At 32.3% G+C, this 27,868-nt stretch overlaps 1 protein-coding gene across 1 annotated transcript; it reads right to left on the bottom strand.

Moving 5' to 3' along the window:
* Nucleotides 1-22,905, bottom strand: LOC149484896 (very long chain fatty acid elongase 7-like). The gene is made up of 7 exons (XM_089701217.1): nt 22,861-22,905; nt 5,941-6,020; nt 4,746-4,933; nt 4,261-4,338; nt 3,925-4,014; nt 3,124-3,333; nt 1-2,223 (listed from the first exon to the last, which is right to left on the bottom strand). Exons 2-7 carry the CDS (start codon nt 5,993-5,995, stop codon nt 1,825-1,827), a joined length of 1,020 nt encoding a protein of 339 aa, XP_089557343.1. The 5' UTR covers nt 5,996-6,020; nt 22,861-22,905; the 3' UTR covers nt 1-1,824.
* Between the last annotated feature and the right edge of the window lie 4,963 nt (nt 22,906-27,868).

Genomic DNA, 27,868 nt, shown 5'->3' with positions numbered 1-27,868 from the left:
AATGTCCAAGGCTAAAAAGTGTTTTACTCTTTACATAATTTACAGATGGGGTTTGTTTTGACTTTGCTTAATACAAGATCATAAACTATTGCTTATATACATTTTTCACTTATTATAATAATATCTGAAGCTTTTGGCCGGAATTTTAATAGTCAATCATATAAAAATTTAAGTGAAGGAAGAACTGAGAACTGGAACCCCATAGTTCTTTAAAACAATATTACTAAACGAACACATTTTCAAAAGCAAAACAATCTTAATGTATAATGGCTTTCTACGCTTATTGGTGTACTAATATCACTATCAGAATGGGAGCAAAATAACTTTGATTTAATTTTCTCTAGCAATGATTTTAATGAAACATTCTATCATGTTACTTTGTCCGAGCCAAATATTAAGAAATTTTTAATAAATGTATTAATATTGATTTACTTAAATTTCTAAGTCCCCTGAAGAGAGCATCTACAGTGTTACGACAGCTTTTCCCATAATAAATTTCATTTTATATCGCTCCATGTTTTCATTGCATACATTGATGATCTACTAATCCTACACAAATATTATAAATACTTTGCCCCCATATTCTGATATCCTTCTAACGCAGTAGCTATACCTTTGACCATATTTTGGACACTTAAATTATATTCAGCTACACCATAAATATACTTTAGCAAATCTTAGAGAGCGCTTTTCACTATGGGACTTATTCAAAAATATTACAAAGGCAAATTCAAGCTAGGCTTGGATCCAAAATATTTTAAAATGTCAAGAACTTACGCTATTAATGTAACTCTTTTGCCGCGCACATTTATGTACCATTCAGATTGCAAACAAAACCAAAAATGTAATGAATTTATATTTTACGAAGAAGATACCATTCTATTCATAGATATATCTGACAATAAATCAGCTCTTATTGTCTCACTTCATACATAAAAACGTTAAGTTATTAGTACGCTACAATTTTCTACAGTCTCTGTTGCATTTGCGTACAATTTTAATGTATTTTTATTATATTATGAGACTGGTAGGCTTATAACAGAATTAACAACAATTATGCATAACTTAGATGTTGTAACGCCCGCAGATTCACTGTAATTTAGATTCATACGTCACACATATTATTGCCATTAGCATAAGACTTTGACTGGCGTGTATTTACATCACTTAAAGAAATCGAAAACATTTAAAACATCGATATGTTTAACAATAACGTACTGTAACATCTTCATCTTAAGTACTTAAATTTAATAAACAGGCACAAGTACCCAATATATATTAGTAACATTTCCCTTAAAACGAAGTGTGACAAAATATTTAATAGCTGATCTACTAACTAACCCGACAAAGGCAGTCGCATCTACCTATATTTACATAGAAATAACGCCGCGGCTCTCGAAGGTAAACCACGCATCCTGTATCATCACATACATCAGTCTCAGAAAATGCCGAGGCTTTAACAATGTCACTAGTAGGCACCACTATTCGATCATATTCGATCTGTCATTTCAGTGGAAATTATAAGTTTTAATCCATACTAATATTATAAATGCGAAAGTAACTCTGTCTGTCTGTCTGTCTGTTACTCAATCACGCCTAAACTACTGAACTAATTTGCATGAAATTTGGTATGGAGATATTTTGATACCCGAGAAAGGACATAGGCTACCTTTTATTGCGAAATATGTACCACGGGCAAAGCCGGGGCGGACCTCTAGTAAATTATATTTTTAAAAAAGAAAGACATGCACGCAATACTTTAATATTGGTGCCAACTAGTAGCATTTAAATATCCCCCAAAATTCAAACCTGGCAAATCATTTCTTAATCATAGTTAAAATCTGGTCCATTCGCTTCTTTGTTTGATCTTCTTGTTAGCAATACTTTTCCATTTTTATTATCTCCATTTGAATTTTCATAAGGCACTTTAAGACTCATTTTGCCATTAGACCGACAAATACCATTCTCATTATTATCACATACGTTATTGCCGTTCAAATTTATATGGTCGTTCGAGCCATTCAGAGCAGCAGCTTTGGCACATTCAATTCTTTGCTTTCTTGCGTCATTTTTACTCTTGTAACTCTTTGAGTAGAAATTCAAAAAGAGTATCAGGAAAATGATGACGTTTGAGGATATGAAGAAAGTGAACCCGGTAGCGTACTGGCATCTTGGTGAATGATATGTCCACGCGCAGTAGGCAAGCATCAACACAAATTGCGTCTGCAATGAGATAAGTAAGGTTAGTAAAGAAAAATATCTGTAATTCTATTATTTTTTGCTGGACCTTCACTTAGCTTCAAAAATTGTGTATCAATTATGACTCGAAAAAAGGTACAGACTTCGGGTTTTTCAAACTCAAACTCAAACATTTATTTATTCAATTAGACTTCTTCTAGAAGCACTTTTGAAACGTCATTAGGTACATATTTTTAACATTTACCACCGATTCGGAAAGCAGTATCTACGGAGAAGAATCGGCAAGAAACTCCATAGTTGCTCTTTTTAATCATATCAGTTTTACAATTTTACCAATTACATATGTAACATCATAATAATTATATTAACATAATATGCCAAAGAACTGTCCTGTGGTTTTTACGCGACAACCCTCCATGGGTTTTTATCGTCCATATATTCCTTAATACTGTAATAGGCTCTCTGAACTAGTACATTTTTTATATAAGTTTTAAATTTAGAACTACTAAACTCTTTAATATTATGAGGAATTCTGTTGTAAAAGCGTATACCTTGACCCATAAATGAATTTTTAACTTTAGCTAGCCGGAAAAATGGCATTTCAATTTTATTTCTGTTTCTTGTGTCATAACAATGTCTATCTCCGACTTTTGTGTGTAAGTAAGCGTTATTGTGTACATATAAAATATTATTAAATATATACTGCGACGGTACAGTAAGGATACCAGTATTCTTAAAGAGATCTCTTAGTGAGTCTCGAGCACGCAAATTATATATAGAGCATATGGCTCTTTTCTGTAATATTGGTTGTGATAGAAAATAAAAATTTTGATTGAGGATCAAATATTTTTAATGATTTTTTACTGCTTCATAACCACGGTTATTTTAACATATAAACATATAAAGAAGTAAAATCATACTGACCAACTGCATCTTCGTGACGTACTTCTTCCACCAAAGGTACTTCTGGAACTTGGGCCCCAAACCAGACATGAGATAGTAAGTGTACATGACGACGTGGACGGCGGAGTTCAGAAGAGCCAGGATAGCGCCGTCACCACCGGCAGCAAACTTCAGGTAGCTCCAAGAGTACAAAGCCATGATCACATGGTGGTAGACGTGAAGGAATGTTAGCTGAAAATATGACAGATATTTATATGAAAGTATGAATAAATAAATAAATATTATAGGACATTATTACACAAATCAACCTAGTCCCACAGTAAGCTCAATTAAGGCTTGTGTTGTGGGTACTAGGCGACGATAAATATAATATAATATTTAATAAATACATATATAGATAATAACACCCAGACCCAAGAACAAATAATTGAGTTCATCACATAAATATTTGCCCTGACCGGGAATCGAACCCGGGACCGTCAGCTCAGTAGGCAGTTACTTTACCACTGCGCCAACCGCGTCGTCAATGTAGATAAAGTTTAGATTTCTTATCAAATAATCCTACTTATGTTATAAATTCGAAAGTTATGAGTATGTATGGATGTTTATTGTTCACGCAAATACTACTGAACCGATTACAATGAAATTTGGCACTTTACTTAAGTTTATCCCGGAAATCTCACAGGAACGGGAACTATATGGGTTTTTTCTTTGAAAACACGGGCGAAACTTCAAGGACTACAAAATGTTAAAAAACTTAATAATAAACATGTTGAATATTAGAGACTATGGACTCGCTTTAAAATAAACTAATGTTATTACCTGTTTGTCTTTCTTTCTTAGAACAAAAAATACCGTATCCAATAGTTCCGTGAACTTTGCAAAGAAGTACCACCAACCCAGATCGAGTAACTGAAATAGTAAATTAAGTCAATTATTATTGGTTACTATTACATTAATATATTGCCTATACTGTATATATTAATAATCTTTATTATGTAAGAAAAATTAAGAATGGAAAAGAAAATCAGCTATATATAGAAATATATAGACTAGATATCAATAATTATGTACTGTAGCTTAGCTTTATTATTTTGCAACAAATTCTTGTGTTCGTGTTGTTTAAAGTTTATAAAAAAACGTTTGAATTTTGCTTACCAAAGGATTTTGCGTATTGGACGGATAACGGCACCCTGCATAAATTATGCCATCCCTGAAAATGTTTAACTTGAAAACCTGAAATTAAAAAGGGGTTGGTAAAAAAGCGGTTCCTACACTACATAGCAAATATTGTTTTAGATTACATGCAAAAAGGGAAAGATATTTAGTACTGGAGTCAGCCTTATTGTCCTGAATAAAGTTTAAATAAATTCAATGGTTTGGTTTATAAATAGTTTTCATTTTAAAGTTTATTTGCAGTTTGAATTTATTGCAACATCAAATAAAAAATATAAAAAATCACTCGGACACTCGAGGACAGCCGCGGTAAAGCTATTACATAGCATCGCATCGTTGTGCCGGTTGGAGTGGGGGGTGTTAGGTTTTTTCGTTACGGAATTTTTACATTCAGTCCCCGCGCTCAAAGTCTGAGATAAAAGCTATGCAATAGCTTAATGAGTAAATGCAATAGTTTAAGTAAGTACCTTGATACATATCATAGCAGCTAAAACCACTTGGGCGGCATTATAATAGCTGACCAGTTTGGTTATCTGTAGAGGGGCACGGTTCTTCATCAGCCGTGGTCCAATCTTTAGGAAGAAGAGGTATGACACCACCACAGCCAGCAGGGGGAATGGACTGGACATCATGAACCAGGAATCCACTATTGCACCTGAAATATTAGAAATAAACGATCGCTTTTAAATAAATTATGGTATGGCTATTTATGACTATTCCCTATTTATATTGAACTAGCTTTCCGCCCGCGGCTTCGCCGGCGTTTTCAAAGAAAAACCCGTTCCCGTAGGATTTCCGGGATAAAACCTATCCTATGTCCTTTCTCGAGTGTCAAAATATCTCTATACCAAATTTCATGCAAGTTGGTTCAGTAGTTAAGGCGTGATTGAGTAACAGACAGACAGTCAGAGTTACTTTCGCATTTATAATATTAGTATGGATGTTGATGTATGTTTGTAAAGCAAAAATATATTTCAAAATGTAAAGGTTTTTCAAAAATTTTTTTCTTATTTTTTTACATGGTTGTATAAAGAGTACTTGAGTGGGTGCGCATATTATTAAACTATTCATTATTCGACTATTACTCCGTATGAAATAATATTTAATTAGACGAATAATATATTGTAAAAAATAATATGATTGATAATATTTTAATGCAAGTAGTAGATAACGTTCAGTCAATGTAGGTTTTCCTTCAAAGGGAATATTAATATCCACGCCATCTAGTGAATTCCGTCGAAACTACGTTCCAAATGCAAAAGCTCTATTAGTTACATTTTCAACAAGTTTTATGTAACAAATAATCATTTAACCTATGTACTTATAGTATTATTATTTTTGATTCCTTGCTTTTTAAATCTAGACTTGGGTAATTAGGTTAACGCTTAGTGTTAGAAAAATGCAAAGCTACCAAAAGGGGGAATCATATTGAAATGTGCCTGGTTGATATAGAAGGTAGAGATCCCTTCATTTTTAATGACGTATCCCCATGTCACCATGCTGTTTTAAAGCAATATTATTTCCAACATGGGGAAAGTAATGACTAAAGACCACTTATATAGCGCTACCATTTGTGTACACTGGAAATAACACTTCTTCAAGACATTATTGCAACGAAATTGTTTGGTTGATACAAAATGGAAACTTATATTATGTACTTACTTTTGCCGACCTTCAGCGAGTCCAAATATCTATCGATTTTGTCTATGTAGCTCATTGTGGATCGGGTTTTAACTGTAATCCTGGAATTATAATAAACCAATTAGTTTTGTAACACACTATGTAGGTATAGAATTCATTTGACAGTTTGTTTTTTTTTTCATATGTCAATGTACCGACAGTTTTCGGCCAGTGATTTTTATTGACATGATACACCTTTAAGGTTTTATAACATTTCAGAAGTATTGACCGCTCTTAATTTTTATTGTATGCGTATTATAATATCTTTTCTGTGTTTAAAATACTTCCAGACGCATGTAACTTAAGGGGATTACTATGGTCAAAACCGGAAAACACCTTATACATATTGAATTTTGTTGAGGAAACTGTTGGTACGATTGTCTTAAAAAAAATATATGTGATACTCAAGGATATAATTAACAAAGTGTATTGTTTACTTTTCAGTTTAGATGGGCCTAAACATAAAAAAAATACATACAAATCAACCCCTTTTTGAACATAAAACGCATTTTGTTAGGAAAACGGCTACATATTTATACATGAAATTTATACCAAAAAATATGTTATGATATTTGTAACAATTTGTATTGATTGTTTTTTCAATTTTCATTATTATCGTTAAATTATCAAGAAAAAACTCGAATTTATAATAAAACCCACATAAAACCTCACCTCTATTGCATATTTTCGACGAAATTTGACGGTGTCAGTTCGACTCGGACGGGGGACTGTACGTGCGGTTTTTTTTGCAAAATAACGCTAAAATTCACCGAATTGAATGTTTTGTTAAATTAAACCAGATTGTAATAGGTATTTACATGAGCAGTTCATGAAATGAAAGTTAAAAATAGGTATGTAAAGATATAAAAATCTGTTTGTAAATTAGTTTTGTTTTTGAAAGGCGTCATTGAATAATATCCAGTGTTGATAATTTTTGACAGTAAAATATTATCAGAAAACACATACCTATAAAACAGTAACCAGACTTTCCCTGTGCCTTGAATATTTTTAAAAAAAGATTAATTGCTGTTCTATCGTATATTTTAAGGGTCCAAAAAATCATTGTCAGAACAGTGGTACCGGCATACTAGTCGCGTGGGTGTTAGTCGAACTCGTCGGATAAATTACGGAAGGCAAACGATTTGTAACACAAAAATTTTAGGATTTACCGATAGCCCATAAAAAAGAAGTAGGCGGTAGTGTCATGCCATACTTTTCCGGTGTAATTTACAGCCCACAATACCGACGTGAATGCGTTGATTTAAAAAAAAAATTCAACCATTTGTACCAGGCTAATTTTTGCACAGGCAATCATCGTCCAGTAGCCATGTACGAAAATCGCCATGCCATACTTTTCAGACAGTTCCAAATGGTCGCCATACCGCCGAAAATCAGCAATTTTTTTTTATATTGTATAAAATCATTTAATTTTATATTATTGTATAAAATCGTAGGAAAGTCAAAACTGACATAAACGTATAGCAACATTTTTAGCCGACGCCATTATAGGACGAAATTCTCAATTCAACTGAATTTTTTGTTGGTTCCGTTACCTCCGCACTTTTAACTGGGTGAACCGATGATTTCTTCTACACTAATATTATAAAGAGGAAAACTTTGTTTGTTTGTTTGTTTGATTGTAATGAATAGGCTCATAAACTACTGGACCGATTTTAAAAATTCCGTTCACCATTCAAAAGCTACATTATCCACGAGTAATATAGGATAGGTTTTATCCCGGAAATTCCATGGGAACGGGAACTATGCGAGTTTTTCTTTGAAACCGCGGGCGGAGCCGCCGGCGGAAAGCTAGTGATTCATAAAAATATAATTTATATAACAATAATTCCTTTGCAGTGACTCTCCGAGGAAAAAAGAAATAGATTCGTGTTACAAATTTTAAAATCATACATAGAACATTTCCATCGACAAGGTTTTCTGGTATTTATAATCTACCGCCTGACAACTTAACCTCCCCTCCAGTTGGTTAGTTGTCAGTCGATCGCTTACATTTTTTGAAGAGACGATCAGCGAGCCAATTGATCTTAAACAGCCGACCAGTGCGGTCTATAAGTGCCATAGCCGTGCCTTGTGATTTATGTAAGATTTAAGAAAACTATCAAGTGAATAATAAAATATGAATTGTGACGAAGTCGTTTTTATTCTACAACCCAACATTCGGGATAATAATAATCAAATAAGGCGTCATTATAAATATATTTTTAAGAAAAACGAAGGTTTTTTTCAGTATTATTTTTTTGTTAAATTTTTACTTCACGAAAGCGAAAACTCTTCCGAAGACGTCAACTCTCTGGAAAATCTGTTTAATCGGAGGATTTTAATAAGATACTAGATAATATGTCGCTGTCATCTGCTATTTGATTGAAGACTAGAGCGATTATTGAATGACCACATTTAATTGAATGACTAAAGAACAACTCGTCATCCAACAATATGCCGAACGTTCTATCCGCTCTGTTCAAAGGGCTATAAATTCGCTAACTAGTTGGACGTCGTGAGTGATGCTTGTTAAATCAACGTTCGGCCTAGTAATCCAAACAAATATCAGATTTAATCAGATGTCAGCGATGTCTTATAGACACAAATAATGGAAACAATGCTAAAAAACATAAATTACAACATCATAAAAAATAGATTTGATCGGAGCCCTCAGTGCGCGAGTCTAACTCGTACTGGGTCGGTTTTATTTCCTTCTCGAACACCATTTAATCTTCAACTGTACTATAATTTTCCTGTTGCCATGACATGGTGGTACTGATCTACACACGTCACATGCATTTTTTCCAAAGCCACAACAAAATAAATTATCCAAGTTTGCACCCTTATAAAACCAATTCCAAGTTGCCCAATTTCTTCCTTGCCCGCGCCAACACAATATGTAAGACTGTTTAACTATAGCGTTGAACATTGTAATAGAAATAGACAACTAACACTGTATTCTTTGAACGGAAGGTATGACCCATATCAGTCATAGTCATAGGCTCTGGTAACTTCAGTCGCAGGAAAATCACTCATTTTGTAATGTGTTCAAAGATAAACAGTAGAAAAAAATAAACTCAGTTTAAAACACGTTATAATATTTTTGATTTGAAGCTGCTATATAGTCGATAAATAGGCACCAAACTCTTAAAGGGGTATAATATTTTAATGTTTAAAAATCGAAACACATTTTATTTCTCGTCATCATTTCAAAGACGTAAGGGATTTAAAAAATTAACCCCGAACTAACTACAAAATACATAACAAGTCGAAAAAAACGTGATTTCTTGTCCGTTCCCCTATTTTTTTCTTTTTTATTTTGTGTAGGTTGCATGCATATATTCCTACTAGGTATGAAGAGATATACAGAGAACGCTAAATACATTTGCCTGGTCACCATTACCATTCGATACACCATGACATGGTAGAGGCCGTTCTATAGAATTACGTCAAATAATGTACTCCATCTTTTATATCTCTGTAGGTGAGATGTTCTCCAACCTAGCCATCATCAGGTCTCCAGAATATAGTAGAGTCCGTGTTGAATAAAATTAATTTCTAAATCGGTGTTTTCTTAACTGTTCCCCACTCTAGAACTTATAATTACTTGCTTAGTCATTTTAAGGTTTCCAGAATGGGTCATGTAGTAGAGACTTTGCTTATAACGGTTAATGTTGAAAGATGAGTCTTCCTACATTACATTTACAACATACATAGTACACAATATTTACTATTCATAAATGTAATATGTTACTGCCTCTCAGAGAAAACATAAATTAGGTAGAAACCACTAACACATTACGATACAATACGATACAGTATACAATTCCATAATCTTTGGTCACTTTTACTTCAACAACGATGTATATTTATAGAGGGCGGTTAAAAAAACAAATTCAAATGTAGTGACAGAATCATTAAGGTCGATGAACCGTGTAATTGCCTTAATAGTTACATGCGTCTGCCATGTGATACATTTAGGCCTTAAGCATTTAGGATTGTAATAATGATATAAAATCGCACCGAAAAGGAGATTTTCATATTTAAAATGTGACTTATTCTTTGAATAAAAGAACTACAAACACAGAAGAATGTAAATAATTATCACTAACAGTAGTTTTATCTATAAGTGCAGATTGGCTTATAATAATACGGTAATACAAGGCTGGAATTTACTATGACCTATAGGCAGGAAGCCAACAAAATTCACACAAATTGAATTCTGCGACTAGAAAAATCCTAACGCGTATTCGTATAAATCTAATAATATTTCCTAAGAATATTTCATTATTACTTGCTATCGAGGTTTTACATTTATTTGACAGACCGGTTGGCTTGGTTGGTCCTGCCTTCCAAGCCAGAGGTTGTGGGCTCGATTCCCACCCGGGGCAAATATTTGAGTGATGAACATGTTTGCTCTGTGTCTGGGTGTTAATTATCTAAGTATTTATTTAAAAATTATATATGTATGTTTATCAGCCATCTGGTTTCCATAACACAAGCGAAAGCTTATTATGGGATCAGATTGTGCCGTGTGTGAAAATTGTCCTGAAATATTTATTTATTTTATTATTTATTTGTAACTAGCTTTCCGCACGTGGCTTCGCCCAAAATCTTATAAATTAAGTATATACTAAAACCTTCCTCTTGAATCACTCTATCTATTAAAAAATGTATTGGGGAATGAAGGCAGTCCTCACTCCGACTAAAATATAATATTTCTATTAGACCATATTTGTAAAAACTTCGAAACATGCGTTCAGTAATACAATTTCTAAATCAAGTTCAACATGAAGTCCTTAACATATAAATGGGAATATGATTGCAATGAATCTCAACATCATGAGTGTGCTGCGTCACGGTCTGTCTGGTAACCCACGCTCGTAAACTATGCGAATTATCTATACTAATACTAACAAGCTGAAGAGTTTGTTTCTTTGTTTAAACGCGCTAATCTCAGGAACTACTAGTCTGATTTGAAAAAAATCGTTCAGCGTTAGATAGCCCATTTATCGAGGAAGGTTATAGGCTATATATCATCACGCTAAGACCAATAGGAGCGGAGCAATGCGGGTAAAACCGCGGGGCACAGCTAGTAATTAATAAACAGCATTTGAAATATGTCTGGGTATGATAAAATAAATATTGGAAAATGTCACATTTTAAACCAATTTTAATTGAATGTGAATAATAAGGAAAAGATCAAACGGTTTGTCGAAAGTAGAAACAACCCGGATATTAATTTTGGCATAGAGACATTAATTCAGGGATCACGTAGGTACATATTATCCGAAAGTAAAGTAACTGTTGTAATCGTTCAAGTTATTCCTGAGATCGGCGCGTTCAAACAAACATATAGTTTTATATTATTCGAATACATACCGTTTATATCGGGACAAAATTATTACCTAGTACTTTAAGTAAATATCGTTAAAGACCCTTTATCACCTTTCCCAGTTATGCTATTCAATACAGGACCGTTACGCACATCATTTGTCACTAAGACAGCTTCTATACCGATTTATTTCACATCAACAGCTTTCTAACCAAATCATTATAGTCTAGGAGCCGGTGCATTGTTCTTGATGACATTTGATATGTGAATATAATACGAGTCATTGGGATTAAGCACCTTGTTATAATGATTAGCAAATTGGTACTGCTACTGTGCTATTATGCGATGTGTAGGTATGTATAATTCGATATGTGATGCTAAATTTGATTTAAAAATGATTTGCGTTAAATTTAATATATATATAAAGTTGGTTGGGAAATTTAGGTAATTATTTTTCTTATCCTTCTCTGTATTCAAAGCTCAGCCCTATTTTTATATGCCTTAAAGTAGAAACATACACATTGATCTAACGTAGGCCATTAATTAAGAAATTTATTCAATAAATAAGTACTCTGAATGAATCGTCTTAACATTTACTTCACAAACTACAAATATATATAAAAAATTTCAAATTTGTGCACCCTTGTTGAATTGGGCAATCGTAATCATTGTAACGTTAAATTTAACTAACAGTAAATTTAATTCACATAGACGACATCAATATAATTGTATGTATTATTATACACCAGCTCTCAGTCTAAACAAATTGTAAGTCAAGTGATGGATTGTAGGTCGAAACGCTTTGAACTGAATCCGGTCAATGTCCATTGTATTTATGTGCGTTACAAAATACACAGTGACTAGGAAAACTAGTGACATATATAAATAACCCGGTGGCTCAGTGGTTGCTGTTGCGACAGGTTTGATTCCTTGGTGTCAATATTTTTAAGAAAAATTTTTATAGGGCATGAGTACATATACATTAATGAAGATTGTTTTTGCAATTTAAAAATGTAGGTATGTTACTTATATTATAAAGATAATCCGTATTATAAGTAGTATTACTTCCCTAGTATTTCATAGTGTAAAGTTACATGGAGTTCTATCAAAGGTCTAAGAAAAGAACTTGAAAATATATCCCTCGTTCTTCATCTTAAGAAACTTTTTCCCAGAGGATCACACACAGATTTTGCATAAAAGGTTCGGGGAGAACATCTAATGAATATGCAGTTTTGCCGCTAGTAGGCAGTTCGTATGTTTTTATTTTTTAATATAAATTTGCAGTATGCAACTTATTATTTTGTAGGATATAAAAAAATATAATCAACATGCTATTAATAATTGTCCTAAATGAAAAATATTCTCATACCGTCAATCAAAAATTTAATATTTCATTCTGTCGATTCTTCACGTTATACTACTGAACCGATTTAAATTAAATTTGGTACGAAAATAGTTTGAGACCTGAAAAAAGACAAAATATAATATTTTTCAACTTGGGAATGGGAAAAGGAATATGTATTTTAGTTTAATTACTTGGGCGAAGCCGCGGGCAGGAAGTTAGTCTTACACTCCAGTCTCCGTCTGATTAATCCAGCATTTAATATGTATATTGTATACTAGCTGCTCCGCGCGGTTCCACCCCTGTTGGTCGTAGCGTGATGATATAATATAGTCTATAACCTTCCTCGATAAATGGGCTATCTTACACTGAAAGAATTTTTCAAATCGGACCAGTAGTTCCCGAGATTAGCGCGTTCAAACAAACAAACAAACTCTTCAGCTTTATAATATTAGTATAGATTAGCTGCTTAAAATAGCGTCTACAAGCAATCTTTGATTTAAAAATCGCGTGGGCTCGCCTCGTAATGACCTAATCCATCCTTATTGTCTAGATATGTAATACTAGAGGTCCGCCCCGGCTTCGCCCGTGGTAAATATTTCGCAATAAAAGGTAGCCTATGTCCTTTCTCGGTTATCAAAATATCTCCATACCAAATTTCATGCAAATTGGTTCAGTAGTTTAGGCGTGATTGAGTAACAGACAGACAGACAGAGTTACTTTCGCATTTATAATATTAGTATGGATTGTATTAACGATCGCGATGTACAAGGGTCAGTGTAAACAATTGAGATTCTGTCTCTAGTTACTGACCTGTTTGAAAAAAAAAATACTATTATTTTTCTACATTTACTGCATCGTTTTTTTGCTTTTTATAAATGTATTATTACACACTACAATAGCTGCTATATATTCAATAAAGTTATTTTCATTTAAAAAAATATATTTATGATCTATACAAAAATATAAAAAAGCAACTAAAAATTGTAGTAAATGTTTTTTTTTTGTATATTTATATTTATGAAGTTTTTAACACGCTTCTATTGCTTATACAGAATTTATTATTTTATTTTAATTTATTACAAAATTCATACAAGCCCCTGTGTATTGAAATAGACGTCGCTATTTTACCTTGACAAAATAATGTGTGAGTATTTTCGTTCTATAATAATTTATTTTCAATCCTCGTATTATTTGAAGTATCTATTTTAATACAAAGTTGAGGCATTCATTCTGTTTGTATGAAATAATAACTGTAAACTATTTATTTTATCTTCTTCTTATATATAAAAATGAATCGCAAAATGTGTTGGTAAGCGCATAACTCGAGAACGGCTGAACCGATTTCGATAATTCTTTTTTTATTATATTCCTTGAAGTACGAGGATGGTTTTTATGTAGAGAAAACGTAAATATGTACCACGGGCGAAGCCGGGGCGGACCGCTAGTTTACTATATTAATAGAAATAGCAAATAATGTATTTTGATTCAAAAGCGCTTCTGAAAGAAAAGTATTTATTTCAGAAGTGGTTTTGAATGAATAAATGTTTGAGCTATATCCGACGACATAAATTGAGCCCTGTATCCTTAGGGAATAAAATTGGGCTAGTGATTATAATATGTGAGATCGGAGATAAATCTACTACATAATATACCGATTGTAATATCAACCCAAATCTAATAATAATAATAATTAGCGATTTAAATATCAACATATTATTTACGAGAACTCTTACAATAAATAGAAGACAGCTCTTTTGAATAGATTTATTCAGAACTAGCTTTCCGCCCGCGGCTTCGCCCTCGTTTTCAAAGAAAAACCTGTTCCCGTAGGATTTCCGGGATAAAACCTATCCTATGTCCTTTCTCGGGTATCAAAATATCTCTATTCCAAATTTCATGCAAATTGGTTCAGTAGTTAAGGCGTGATTGAGTAACAGACAGACAGACAGAGTTACTTTCGCATTTATAATATTAGTATGGATTGCAAATTTTGTTATTTTGGGTTCGAATCCCACCTCGTGATCGAAATTTTTCTTTACAAATTCATATAATATTATGTTATCTCTGTTTAATGCATATTTTCATAATAATTATGAATTCACTTTTTATTTTTTAAACTTTTTATTTGATTATGATATAATAATATAATGAAATAATATTTACATTTCAATAAAATAAATGCTACGCCATGATCTACGAAGCTACACGTGGTCACCTTGAGCATACCACACTAGTTGCAATACTTATTATTATTAAAAAGATACTTTTTATAGAAAAGACGTGTAAAATACAGTTATTATATACAATCCTATTAAAATATATTCTATGCATTGGATTGAACAACTTCTAATACGAGTAAATACAGAGTCTTAACTTGTCTGAGTGCAGTTTTATGCTTAGCCATCTTCTGACAATCCCAACAACAAATATCAAATAAATAATAATAATATGTAAATAATAAAAATCTTTATTTTGTCAAAAACTTTAAGCTTAGATAATAATTATGAACCTTGGCCTTAGACAAAGTAACAATTAAAAAACGATAACGAAGTTAGAAAAGGCAATGTATGGGATTGACATACGCCGCGTTAGATCACGTGGTCTATCTAATGTCAATCCCATACATTTTTCCTTTTCTAACTTCGTTATCGTTTTTTAATTGTTACTTTGTCTACGGCCCCTTGTCTCTTATACTAGAGCAATCTTAAGAGCCAGCGTTCCTCCTTATTAATAAATAAATTGTAATGTGACAGCAAACAAAAATTACATTAAGCGCTAATAAATAACAAAAATATTAATTAATGAATTACTAATCCCTGTTATACCATGAATATTGTATTGTATAGATTTTATGGCAATATATGAGTTCTTCAAACCTTCACAAAGTAGTTATTAAATGCCCTACACGACAAAATATTCGACATTGTTTTTGTAGAATAAAAGTGATCATGTGTATTCGAACCTACATCCTTCGCCTAACCATAACTACAATAACCTTTGCACCTATATATAGAGTATCTACAAACGTAATACGTAATACTTCAACTAGATAAATGTACAAAATTTCAGTCTATGCAGTGAATCTGTACCTAAGGATTTGACGCATTGCAGCAAGCTATCGCTTTCTAAGTGAATTCTATCGAGTTGAGACCTTGACCCCTAAACGCCTCCACTTAGTTAATTTCTTGTAAAAATAGAGCTTTTATAATTAACTCAACGATGTATGTACATGGTGTTTAGTAGTGATTTCCACGCAAATAGCATGAGTATGATTTGGTCGTTTTATTTTTTTACTTGTGTGTAGAAACAAGGTATTTATTACTTACTGCGAACTGTAGTGTGTACCTAACTTTTTCTTATTCTGTTATATGTAATAAATAAAAATTAAAATTTAATTTTAATTTATATAGAAAAACTTAAAGGATTTTTGCATTCATTGGAAATTGGTAAAAGGTTTTCCAATTAATGTGAAATGCTCACCTTAAAAATTTCAACCATAATGGCTTGAAACGATGAAAAGTAGGAAAACTATAAAATTGTTCTTTACAAATTTAATAAAATTAACAGTATTACTTAACTGTTTTAAAACTAGTATTTATAATTTTTAATTTTTTTTAATAAATTTTATTTGTTTGCAACCTATAGAATATGAAGTTATTTTTTTATCTCAATATTTATAAACACAACAAAGATTGAAATCAGATATTTATTAAACTGTGTATGTAATTAAGATAAATAATTGAGTGTAAAAAATTACCCTGACCTTTCATTATATCTAGCTAAGCAACGTAAAATGAAGCTTCATTTATTTACTCTTTATTTCAACTTTTTTTTTTAATTTTCCCAGTCAACCCATTTTTAATACATTTTTTAATACACTAAATCCATACTAATATTATAAATGCGAAAGTAACTCTGTCTGTCTGTCTGTTACTCAATCACGCCTAAACTACTGAACCAATTTGCATGAAATTTGGTATGGAGATATTTTGATTCCCGAGAAAGGACATAGGCTACCTTTTATTGCGAAATATGTACCACGGGCGAAGCCGGAGCGGACCTCTAGTTTATTATAAAATTGGTCTCATTCTATTATCACGCCGTTGCATTTCGACTTATATTCGGATCTTAGACCACAGAGATTCAAAAAGTTCGATGACATGTGACATCTAGCAACCCGCACTTGGCCAGCGTGGTGGATAACAGCCTGATCCCGAGCAAAGTATTGGGAACATAAGGGGCTGATGATGATGATGATGAAGACAACTAAACGGTCATAAGTACTAACACTATCCCTATATTTTGATGTCTGTTAAAATTTTCGATTTATAAATTAATAACGAATACAAATGCCGATGAAAATTTCCACTATTTATTTCAACGCTATTATAATAAATGGACTAGGAGTTTACTTTTACCCACCCTATAGTAAATTTATAAAAGGTAACATATTTTTACTGGATAAGAATCTAATCTAATCTTGTTATCTATTAAAAATGCGACATGGGAAGCCTAGACTGAAAAAAGTGGATGCAATATTTTTCTATCTCTTTATTTTGTATATATGTTTAAATTTGTATGCATGTAAACAAAATACATGTAGTGAATCAAGAAAATATGACTTCAGCGACTGAAGTCCTAAATTCGCACCTTTGAATACAAAACGTAGTTATGAGTAACCACCACTTCTAAAAACAGTCTACACTCTACAGAGAAGAGCTGGCAAGAAACTCTTGTAATTTCTATTTTCAAAGGACAATAATTATTAAAAAAATCTCACATACAGCGAAGATTTCAATAAACAGCATCTAAGGTCAATGAACTGTTTCAAAATAACTATTATATACAGAAGCTACAACATTATTCCAATAATATTTCTTTATGTTTCAGATTTTGGTCGCGTGTAAAAAGTTCCTTGACCTCTGCCTTGCGTAATTTATCTAAAGATCAAAAACCATTTTGCTAAAGTTAGAACGGTTATGAGAGCTTTCCTTGTAATAAAATATGATAGAGGTTATGAAAATTTCTTTCGGCTTACTATTATAATATATGTTAACCTAACGAACAAAACTACCGATTTATGGATATTTTTAAATAAAAATATTATATAACTGTAGTATGTACCTATATTGTTCTTATCATCACGGCAAAACAACTTATACTATGAGTAAATTATCTTCCACAAATATGCAACTATAAAAATTACTAAATCAGACTAAAATGAACAACCAAAATTCGTATTCATCACCCGACTTAAAAATACAAAAATTATAATTCCGTATTTTTCGCCCATTGAAATAATTCCTCCTAAATATTCAAAAGTGCTTCATTATTCTCAATAATTTTATTGTTAAGTATGACTCATGTAACGCGGAAGTACATGTCTACGGAGGGTTGAAAATTTGGGGTTCTACAGGGGCTTTGAGTGACGTATCACTTGGAACTTTCATATTATAAATATATTTTATTTAAACATCGTTAATTATAAATCATAATCTAAAACATTTATTTGAAATCTGGATAATATTATTATGTTTTCTTAGTCTATTGAATAAAAAGTTCTAGAGTGCGTGAGTTAGTAACGTAAGATGTTTCTTCGGAAACATGTCAAGAGTCCCTAGGTAATAAACATACTAAAACCCCGGGCCACTAGGAGGAGCCCCGGAGTGGGGGGAGGGGGGAAATGGGTCCATTTTTTCATTTTTCGCTTAAATCTCAAAAACGGTACATGTTAGAGAAAAACTTTCAAGGAAAAGTTGAAAGGCCATAAAATTATCTACAAGTTGTACCTGAATCATTTTTTCCTATATCCTACCGTTTCTGAGTTATACGCAGTAAAACATGATTTTGGCTCAAACAATTTCCACATCAATCGATCAAAAAATATTTCTTTCTTCCAAAAAACTAAAATGTGCAACTTGTGACCGGTACTGATAGATTGCTCTTAATTAGGTCTATAATTGGTAAAATAAATACATTCCTCCATGGAAGCCTTTAGGAGGAATCGATTGTCAAAATATTATATTATGGTAGTTTGAGTTACTGAACTTGATCTTTTTATTTTTTTCTTCCAAAAAACTCAAAAGTGCAACTTGTGACCGGTACAGATAGATTGCTCATAATTGGGTCTATCATTGATAAAAATACCAGATTCCACCACGGAGGCGTTTACGGGGAATTGAATTTTATTAGGGTAGTTACGATACTTGAACTTTTTATTTTTTTTCTCCAAAAAAACTCAAAAGTGCAACTTGTGACCGATACTGATAGATTGCTCTTAATTAGGTCTATAATTGGTAAAATAAACACATTCCTCCATGGAAGCCTTTAGGAGTAATCGATTGTCAAAATACTATATTAGGGTAGTTTGAGTTACTGAACTTTATCTTTTTATTTTTTTCTTCCAAAAACCTCAAAAGTGCAACTTGTGACCGGTACTGATAAATTGCTCTTAATTAGGTCTATAATTGGTAAAATAAACACATTCCTCCATGGAAGCCTTTAGGAGGAATCGATTGTCAAAATATTATATTAGGGTAGTTTGAGTTACTGAACTTGATCTTTTTATTTTTTTCTTCCAAAAAACTCAAAAGTGCAACTTGTGACCGGTACAGATAGATTGCTCATAATAAGGTCTATAATTGATAAAAATACTAGATTCCACCACGGAGGCGTTTACGGGGAATTGAATTTTATTAGGGTAGATACGATACTTGAACTTTTTATTTTTTTTCTTCCAAAAAAACTCAAAAGTGCAACTTGTGACCGGTACCGATAGATTGCTCATAATTAGGTCTATCATTGATAAAAAAACCAGATTCCACCATGGAGGCGTTTAGGAGGTATTGAATTTTATTATAGTAGTTACGATGCATGAACTTTTTAACTAACTACCCTAATAAAATTCAATTCCCCGTAAACGCCTCCATGGTGGAATCTGGTATTTTTATCAATGATAGACCTAATTATGAGCAATCTATTTGTACCGGTCACAAGTTGCACTTTTGAGCTTTTTGGAAGAAAAAAAATAAAAAGTTCATGTATCGTAACTACCCTGATAAAATTCAATTCCCCGTAAACGCCTCCGTGGTGGAATCTGGTATTTTTAGCAATGATAGACCTAATTGTGAGCAATCTATCTGTACCGGTCACAAGTTGCACTTTTGAGTTTTTTGGAAGAAAAAAATAAAAAGATCAAGTCTAGTAACTCAAACTGCCCTAATATAATATTTTGACAATCGATTCCTCCTAAAGGCTTCCATGGAGGAATGTGTTTATTTTACCAATTATAGACCTAATTAAGAGCAATCTATCAGTACCGGTCACAAGTTGCACATTTTAGTTTTTTGGAAGAAAGAAATATTTTTTGATCGATTGATGTGGAAATTGTTTGAGCCAAAATCATGTTTTACTGCGTATAACTCAGAAACGGTAGGATATAGGAAAAAATGATTCAGGTACAACTTGTAGATAATTTTATGGCCTTTCAACTTTTCCTTGAAAGTTTTTCTCTAACATGTACTGTTTTTGAGATTTAAGCGAAAAATGAAAAAATGGACCCATTTCCCCCCTCCCCCCACTCCGGGGCTCCTCCTAGTGGCCCGGGGTTTTAGTATGTTTATTACCTAGGGTCTCTTGACATGTTTCCGAAGAAACATCTTACGTTACTAACTCACGCACTCTAGACCCCCCTTGGAGGGACTCATTCAATGGACTATCTGTATTTATTATAATAAAAACCTCGTATTTATTATAATAAACCTATTTGTAATATATTATGTAATTTTATTTTAAACCATTTTTTGATAGAAAAATAAACATACATAAAGCATACAGAACACCACTTAAATCGACACGATTTGATCGTGGTGCACATGCATTCTAGACGCCAAACAAATACTAGACAGATAAATATAAATTTTACTGCATTACATTTGAAAATTACATTTACATTAAGAAATTACATTGAAAAATACATTAAGATGGCAGGTAAATTATACAACAGAAAAAATATGACGTACAATAGGGTACTTGTGGAAAAAATTATTTGCGATACCATTTATAAAAACTTGAGCAATTTCTAGGGATTTTTTGTATTCAGTAGATCTGAACATGTCTAATAGGTAAAATATATTAATACCCCAAAATGTGTGCCGGGTCAGCTTATATTTAAAAGCGTTATTAAGGTTGTTTTTCCGTAAAGCCACTACTTTTAAAAACGTTGATAAAATTAAGAAGCATTCAAAAATTTTCCTTTCTTTAACATAGAGTTACTTTAAGATGCTCAATAATTATTAACATTTTATTTGTCAGTAATACAAAATATTTATAAAAAATGTTTATTGTACAGAGAACAGCAGAATCAGAATCAGAATATCCCTAACTTACCCTAAAATTATGTACAACTTGTACAACAAAAGCAAATATTTTTGGGAAACCCTTGAGATAATTAGGCTTGAATTTTTAAAATAAGTAGAGCTTTGTTATTTAAAGTAAAGAGCTAATTATTTGGTGCTAAGATTAACCTTAAATCCCTAGTAATCCCTACTAATATTATAAATGCGAAAGTAACTTTGTCTGTCTGTCTGTCTGTTACGCTTTCCCGCTTAAACCTCTCAACCGATTTTGATGAAATTTGGTACAAACAATCTTTACACCCTGAGACAGAACATATGCCACCTTTTATTGCGAAAAAACACCACGTGGGCGAAGCCAAGGGCGGAATCTAGTTATAAATAAGTTGTCACATAAAAACTTAGTAAAAAGTTATAAAATAGAGAAAGCTTTCTACATCTTTATGTTTATACATAAACGAAGGAAAACTCTTAACATCGAGCTTTTGATATAACGATTAATAACATGCGTAGTAGATTCTAATCAATATAATTTACATTATTCAAAAGTAAACATGAATATTTCGTTAATTTTAGGGTATACAAAAAACACTCAAATTAACATTAAAACATTAATAAATACTATTAAAATGAATATGAATTATTAGAGGGACTTAATTTTTCAAACATGCTTATATTTATTTACATTTAGAAATTTCACCGTTTTATCCAGAATTGAATTAGGTTAGTAGGTACCAATGTACTTTAAAACAATGTAATTATGTTTGATAATAATAACCGAAGATACATCTTCTTATATATAAAAATGAATCGCAAAATGCGTTGGTAAGCGCATAACTCGAGAACGGCTGATCCGATTTCGATAATTCTTTTTTTATTATATTCCTTGAAGTACGAGGATGGTTCTTATGTAGAGAAAACGTAAATATTATGTACCACGGGCGAAGCCGGGGCGGACCGCTAGTGATCAATAATTTTAAATTTTGAGAAGAGAGTTAGCGATGAAACCTAGTCCATATTACGTAAACTAAATAGAAATAAATACAAAATTTACATTACAAATGTCTCATTCTTATTTATTTCTATTACTAATTAATGTTTATGTATGTCAAGACTTAAATAATTGGGATAATAGCCTCCTAACCTAAATTTAATTACGCAATGAAAACTATTTAGTCTTTTTATTTGCCTTAGGGCTGATTTTTCAATCCTTGGATAAAACTAATTCGTCGAATAATGTATAAAACTACCATTTTAAAAACGTATTCTAATTGCCCGTATTTGACAGTTTACGTGACATTTTAATATTATCGTGTAATACTTTATTGGACGGATAAGATTTATCCAAGCATTGAAAAATCGGCACTTAGTTTAAAATAATAATCTTCATATGAATAAATAGTTATTCGCAAAAAATGAATGGTTTTTGTCATTGTTTTGTATTTTGTAAACTGTTTTCAGTTATTATGTAATTCATCTATAACTTGATTTAGTTCAATGATGTCTCAAAGTAAATGTTATTATTCTTAAGGTATTATTAATTAGAGAATAAATTACATTAGCCAAGTAAAAAAAGTAAAGGATAAAATTATGACATAATCTCTTGTATGAAAAACCGCACGCAAAAATGTAAATATGATAAATAAGTATATTTAAAAAATAGGGCTTAAAAGAAAACATTTTCCATAACATTAATAAAAACTACAAATACTTACGTATTCTTATATTTTGACAATACAAAAAGCGCCGCACGAAAGATACGGTTTTCCAAAAAGGAAGCGGTTTCCACCAAAATTAGACCTCGATATACACACTTATATACACAAATATTTCGGCAAATATATATACTATAATATCAAAACACTTACCGTTAAATAATATCCTTTTATGACCGTACACTTTGAAGTTATCGTGAGCACTGCGCCAGTATCGACCGGGCGGCCGATAAAATACGACTGCACGCGACGCTCCTAGCATCACTCCCGTCACAGATCTTATAATAAAATTATAGAAAGGGTCCTAGAAATGTTTCTAAGACCTTAGTACTTAAAATTATTGAGAGTAGGCCAGTGGGCTAGTTATACATATATCTCCTCTATAGCTCTATCTTCTATGTCTACACTAATATTTTCTTTCTTTCTTTCTTTCTTTCTTTCAATATTATAAAGAGGAAAACTTTGTTTGTTTGTTTGTTTGATTGTAATGAATAGGCTCATAAACTACTGGACCGATTCTAAAAATTCTTTCACCATTCGAAAGCTACATTATCCACGAGTAATATAGGATAAGTTTTATCCCGGAAATTCCACGGGAACGGGAACTATGCGAGTTTTTCTCTGAAACCGCGGGCGGAGCCGCTGGCGGAAAGCTAGTAAGGAATAAAAATGAATCGCTAAAATGTGTTGATAAGCATAAAACTCGAGAACGGCTGAACCGATTTCGTTAATTCTTTTTTTATAATATTCCTTAAAGTACCAGGATGGTTCTTATGGTGAAAAATAAACATGTACCACAGGCGAAGCCGGGGCGGACCGCTAGTAAGTATATATAAAATTCGTGTCACAGTGATAGTTACCTACACCTCTGAAATGGTTGGAACTATTCTCTTGAAATTTTGTGTACTTATTGGGTAGATCTGAGAATCAGAAACATCTATTTTTCATACCCCTAAGTGATAAGAGAGCAGAACAACGTTTGCCGGGACAGCTAGTCTTCTATGTAATAAAACTAGATTTCCACCCGCGGCTTCGCCCGCGTTTCAAAGAAAAACCCGCATAGTTACCGATCCCGTGGGATTTCCGGGATAAAACCTATCCTATGTGTTAATCCAAGTAACCCTCTATATGTGTGCTAAATTTCATTATAATAGGTTCAGTAGAATTTGCGTGAAAGAGTAACAATCACACACACACACACACACACACATCCTCACAAACTTTCGCATTTATAATAATATTATATGTAGTAAGAAGTAAGATAAGATGAATCGCCAACTGTCGCTAAGCGTAAAACTCAATTGCTTTTGAAACATTTTTATTAAGGGAAGGTTCCTATAGAGAGAAAACACGAGGCAATGGGGCAGATCAACGTCTCCTGGGGCAGCTAGTATGATAAATATATTCGATTATATTTTGTCTAGAAGTGGAATCCTAGTCGATTTCGTGTTTTATTATGGAATCAGCTAGTAGTAATTCGATTATATTTTGACGATTCCATTCCTAGTCGATTTCGTATTGCGAAGACAAATGGAATCCAATTTATTATTCAATCACTTATTCATTCAATTAGACTATTACTTTCTGTGTTCTTAAGGAGCACTTTTCAGATGAATATTATATAACATTTCGGTTCCAATAATTCAGTTGCTACAGATAAAAGACTGCATTAAATTTTTTATCTTTAAAACCTGTTATTGGTTTTTAATGAAGAATAATTATAGGTGCCCTATATAAAATATTGTACGTACGTAATATTGTAACAACAACACAAAAAACGGGAAAGCAGGCGTTCGATTTTATTATAAAGCTGAAGAGTTTGTTTGTTTGTTTAAACGCGCTAATCTCAGGAACTACTGGTCCGATTGAAATTCTTTCGGTGTTAGGTTAAAGGCTATAATATATTATATATATTATCACCCTAAGACCAACAGGAGCGGGTGAAACCGCGGGGAACAGCTAGTAAATTATACATCTTTTCCTCAATATTATCAAATATTTACGAAAGATTCAGCTTATATAAAAATAACAAATATTATTTTATTACTGAATCATATTCGGTGAAATTAGTATAAAGTGAATGTTTGTAGTTCTACTTACAATCCCTAGATGGCTCTATTACAAAGCCACATAATGTTCCCTGTCTTAATTTTTTTATACTGATTCAACACAATAATATAGAGTTGAGATAAGCAGCTAGTTAATAAATAAATAATAAACCTCATATTATGGTTATAACCTTAATTTATACTGCAAATATTGTTAGTGATACGTGTATTGACTTATATTATTGTTAGTAAGGTTAATAGTTCTTGAACTATGAATTTATTTTAAGGTGCCTTATTAATCGCCTTCAACACTTATTTTTAAAATGGATCAAACAGTGCACCACTTTTTCTCTGCAGATTAGCCACATCACCATTGCTACAATCTGCAAAGAAAAACATCGTGTGAACCGGTCTATCAAATGTCTTAAAAGTTCAACGACAGGTGATATTTGCTAAGAAAATTATTCAAACTCAAACTCAAACATTTATTTATTCAATTAAACTTCTTCGAGAAGCACTTTTGAAACGTCATATTTTTACATATTATTTTTAACATTTACCATCGATTCGGAAAGCAGTATCTATGGTCAAGAACCGGCAAGAAACTCCGTAGTTGCTCTTTTTAATCATGTCAGTACTTATTTTTTTTTATTTAATTTTACAAAATATGTAACTGTATATTATCATAATATGCCAAAGAACTGTCCTGTGGATTTTACGCGACAACTCTCCATGGGTTTTTATCTTCCATATTGATTGATCTTCATATAAAGTTTCTCCAAAGTGAGGAAAACTTGGTGTAAGATCACGACGAAAACAATAATAATCATAAAGGAGACTTCTGTTAATAGCCATTAAAAATTCAAAGATCTTTTCCCTTTTTACCTCTTTTCTAAAATAAGAAATTAATGTTAACTTTTTCGACCAATTTTACACTTGATTCAGAACATGTAAAATTCTAATATGGGAAGCCCATATTAGAATTTTATCGTCGTCGTTCCATTTTGTCGTCGTTCGTTTGTACGTTATTTTAAAATATTATTAATTATTCGTAAATAATGGAAACGTAATTAATTAAGCATTCGTGGTACGACATTGTCTCTAATCATTAGTTTGTTTTGAAATGCTCTACTACGTTAATTTAGGTATACATTTGTAACTAAGTATATTTAAGGTTAAAAGAAAATCACTACATAGTATAAAACAAAGTCGCTTTCTCTGTCCCTATTCCTATGTATGCTTAAATCTTTAAAACTATGCAACGGATGTTGATGAGGTTTTTATAATAGAGTGTTTTCGAGGAATGATTTAGTATATAATTATTTATTGGGCTTAGACAAATCGGGCGAAGCCGCGGGCGAGTCGCTAGTCTATTATAATATAAAACTCAAAGGTGACTGATATAGTGATCTATCAACGCACAGCCCAAACCACTGGACGTATCGGGCTGAAATTTGGCATGCAGGTAGATGTTAGGACGTAGGCATCCGCTAAGAAAGGATTTCCCGAAATTCTTGCCGGAACGGGGAAAAACGGGGATGCACGTACAAAGTCGTGGGCGGAAGCTAGTTAACTATAAATCTGTGTGTATGTCTGGAGTTTATCCATGAAAAGACATTTAGAGGATATTCGAACGGTAAGTATATTACCGCTCAAGTGAGTTGAGTTTGTACAAAAATATCTATACGATCAAAGTACATATACGTTATTTTAAACTATATCTCTAGCATATAATATAGTAGGTACTTATATCTCAAGTAAACGCATTTAAAGACACTTTTTGGCGTCATGAAGATTTTCCCGATACACATAAATATTTTATGAATAATACATTCTAATAAAATATAATAGGTATGTGTTATTAAGTAATAGAAACAATTACGTTTCTAACCTTAGTTGCCCAAAAAATATAATTTCATGACCTACGATAATCTAGTTGCACCCTTGAGAGGCTGGAAAAGATATTTGTATATACTGTGGTATATACTTATAGGTATTGAATACAATCCAAGAAGCTTATATCTAATACACTGGAGATTGCACTATGAACGTTTACTTGTCACGGGAAGGTATGACCTTGAATGACGCCTGGTTGTTTTTTTGTCCCTTTCACACCTAACTTGGCAAGTTGGTGTGAAAGGGATGAAGGAACAACCAGGCGTCATTCAAGGTCATACCTTCCCGTGACAAGTAAACGTTCATAGTGCAATCTCCAGTGTATTAGATATAAGCTTCTTGATACAATCACTTTTAATTATTGTATTAAAAATATAGACATAAAGGTAAATTAAAAGACGTACTTACTCGCACGTCTATCAGTCCTTTAATAAGAGAAAGGGACTTGTGGACTTAGTTCATATTAATATCCATACTAATATTATAAATGCGAAAGTAACTCTGTCTGTCTGTCTGTTACTCAATCACGCCTTAACTACTGAACCAATTTGCATGAAATTTGGTATAGAGATATTTTGATACCCGAGAAAGGACATAGGATAGGTTTTAACCCGGAAATCCCACGGGAACGGGAACTATGCGGGTTTTTCTTTGACTGCGCGAGCGATGCCGCGGGTGGAAAGCTAGTATTATATAAATTTAAACTAACTGTCTTATAAAGAACCGCAATTTCTGCGATGTATTGTATGTTTTAGTGTGTTTTTGAATAAAATTATATAAATTATGTTTTCTGGGTTAATTAGAGTTTATTTTTACAATTTTTTTTATATTAAATGTATGATAGACAAAAAATGAATTTATTTTGAAATCCTAAAAGCAGTTCCATTGTATAAAAAAGTTCATTGTAGAGTGTGAATCACTTAAAAAGAGTTTTATTAAGCTATTTTATATTATTTATTTATTACATTAATTTTTTTTTTTGATATTCCAATGCTTAAGGTAGTGAAGTGATAGTAGGCTGCTTAAATTTCGCTTCTGTCATCCAAATTTTTTATCTGTACACCTCAAGAGCTATTCAGGCAGGTTTTAATGTTTTGTTCGTGTTTTATCTCTAAAAAAGGCATCTACCAATGTAAAGCGTGGGGTGCCATGTAGATTGTAGAATGAAGATACTTATCTATTATACAATGAGCTCATGAAAAGCGCCCCACGCTTTT

Source organism: Colias philodice, chromosome 11 (genome assembly GCF_061535455.1).
Source record: "Colias philodice isolate Cphi_HAF_F1 chromosome 11, ilColPhil1 Martin Lab GWU primary, whole genome shotgun sequence".
NCBI classification, from domain to species: Eukaryota; Metazoa; Arthropoda; class Insecta; order Lepidoptera; family Pieridae; genus Colias; species Colias philodice.
Note: the sequence above shows the minus strand (reverse complement) of the source record. Positions and strands in the feature narration are given on the sequence as shown.

Excerpts from the sequence above, each read along its gene's own strand:
- LOC149484896 (XM_089701217.1), bottom strand. The coding sequence starts at position 5,995 with ATGAGCTACATAGACAAAATCGATAGATATTTGGACTCGCTGAAGGTC. Across the intron at positions 4,015-4,260 it reads CCAATACGCAAAATCCTTTG|TTACTCGATCTGGGTTGGTG; the intron begins GTAAGCAAAATT and ends TTACTATTTCAG. Across the intron at positions 2,224-3,123 it reads ACGTCACGAAGATGCAGTTG|ACGCAATTTGTGTTGATGCT; the intron begins GTCAGTATGATT and ends ATCTCATTGCAG.